We start from the raw sequence: 2,219 nt of genomic DNA on the forward strand, positions 1-2,219 counted from the left end.
GAGGGGGTGTCTTCCTTGCCATTGACAATGACTACAAGTACTTTCCACTGGACCTAAACACCACTGTCGAGGCGGTAGCGGCGAGAGTAAATATTAGCTCCTCCTGCCTGTGTATCTGCTGTGTCTACCGATCCCCAACGGTGACGGCGGCACTCACCAAAAAAATTAATGCACTAATCACTCGACTTACCTCCATCTCGTCTGACCTTCTACTATTGGAAGACTTCAACTTCCTTAGCATCAACTGGGACTCCTTTACGAGCCCTTCCTCCCTGGCATCGGCCTTCATCCACGCCACGCTCGCTGCAAGCCTCACGGAATGCGTTGAGGACACAACTAGGGACGATACTGCGGGTGGGAATTTGCTCGATCTTGTCCTTGTTTCTGATACTGACCTTATTGGCCCAGTCAATCATCTCCCTGGCCCCGCGGACCATGACTTCCTCTTGGCGGGTGCGTCCTCAACACTGCTCTACATCGCGTATCGTACCGAATTTCAACAAGGCCGATTTTGCTGTCCTTTCGGCTGGGCTGTCCCTAATCGCTCCCACCGATGTCATCTCCGTCCGCGGTGTGTGGGACGTCATCAAAGGCGCGATTGAACAGGTAGTGACAGATCACGTCCCCAAGAAGAAACTCTCCTCAAGGCAGAACCTTGCTTGGGTGGGACAGTTCCTCAAACTCCTCATCCGTATGACCAAGTGCCGCTATAATCGTGCCTCGGCTACCAACCAACGGAAATTCGTTAGCCACCGCGTGTCATAAAATACGCCATCCGTGCTGCCCGCACTCACCACATGGACTGTGTTGCCTCCGACCTCTCACAAGGCCCAAAAATCTAAGTCGTCTGGGATTCCTGATCTCACCTGCAAAGACAAGTTCATCTCTCGACCAGCGGAGAAGGCAAGCCTACTGGCTGTCACTTTCCAACGAACCTTCTCAGTTCACCACCTCTCATCGGTCCCCCGCCTACCTCAGAGGGCTCCTACAATGGCGCCTATTGTCTTCCCTGAACCTGGTGTCAAGAGGCTGCTGCTGAAGGTAAAGCCATTTAAAGTTGCTGGCCCTGACTGTGTTCCGGCGATAGTGCTGAAAAACTGTGCCGAGGTTCTAGCCGCCCCCATAACTTACCTCTTCCAACTGTCCTATGATGAGGGGATTATCCCTGACGACTGGAGTTCGGCTAACATCACTCCAGTACCGACCAATAGTCCATCAATAATATGTTGTCGTTCTAGAAAATGCGTTCTGTACAAATTTAACACGCCTAACTGACTGAAGTGAGGTGACAAATCAGACCCTTCGGAGTTACGCCGTATTGCACTTATCTCGCAGGTGCTTAAGCTAGATGAACATATCGTTACCTCCGACATCACAGCTCACCTCGCCACTAACGAGGTCCTGAAGCCGTACCAACATGGTTTGAGGAGGGCGTACAGTACGGAATCCCAACTCCTTTGCTGTCTGGAGGAATGGTCTGCTGGCCTCGAAAACTCTGGAAGAGTCGATGTCATATTCTTGGATTTCCGGAAAGCTTTCGACTCTGTGCCCCACGAACTCCTACACTCTGGATGGCTCCGCGCTGACGGTCGTCCCCACGCATAAGTACCTAGGAGTAACGATCACCAATTATCTAGAATGATTTACCCATATTGACCAAGTCACCTCTCGAGCTGCGCGGGCTCTCGTATTTGTGCGGAGGCATCTCTCGCACTGCTCTTTCTCCACCAAAGCCTTGGGTATAAAAACTTACGTCCTGCCCATCCTCGAGTATTGCTCCTCGGTTCGGTCACCGCACACTTTAAGATACAAGTTCTGCAAAAGCCACTGCTTGAAATTCTCTAAAGGCTATGTCTGTTTTGTTTTTCTTGGAATAAATCTTTCGCCTTTCGTTGTAAAATTTCACTAAACATTTAATTCCTGTGGTATTTAATTATAATAATAAATAATAACAAATCTCTGGTCTGAAAGCTATAGAGCAAACTGATACTTGTTTTTGGTTACTTTTAATGCCATTACATGATGCATTTCAGTAGCGCTACATTCCGAGTCACCAAAAAGCAAGTGTTGGAGAAATTGACAGTTAACATTTTAAGCTATCTACTTTCCAATTTATTTTCAGTGCTCTTTTTGAATTAAAGTGGGTATAATGGCAACGAAAACTCAAGTGATATTTTCTCTGTCCTTGAATAGGCTAACCTTAAGTTCATCTACGATAT

The 2,219-nt window shown here is 48.2% G+C and overlaps 1 protein-coding gene across 1 annotated transcript; it reads left to right on the top strand.

Annotated features, from left to right (window-relative positions):
* Positions 1–990: 990 nt before the first annotated feature.
* On the top strand, positions 991–1,605 carry LOC149952508 (uncharacterized). Its single transcript, XM_090169726.1, has 2 exons — positions 991–1,197; positions 1,336–1,605. The coding sequence occupies exons 1-2, from the start codon at positions 991–993 to the stop codon at positions 1,603–1,605; spliced, it is 477 nt and encodes a 158-aa protein (XP_090025852.1).
* The last annotated feature ends 614 nt before the right edge of the window (positions 1,606–2,219 follow it).

The sequence above is a fragment of the Leiobunum rupestre genome, chromosome 3 (genome assembly GCF_980474605.1).
Source record: "Leiobunum rupestre chromosome 3, qqLeiRupe1.1.hap1, whole genome shotgun sequence".
NCBI classification, from domain to species: domain Eukaryota; kingdom Metazoa; phylum Arthropoda; class Arachnida; order Opiliones; family Sclerosomatidae; genus Leiobunum; species Leiobunum rupestre.

Coding starts and splice junctions, on each gene's coding strand:
- LOC149952508 (XM_090169726.1), top strand. CDS start 991: ATGGCGCCTATTGTCTTCCCTGAACCTGGTGTCAAGAGGCTGCTGCTG. Junction 1,198..1,335: donor GTTCGGCTAACATCACTCCA/GTACCGACCAAT, acceptor CTTATCTCGCAG/GTGCTTAAGCTAGATGAACA.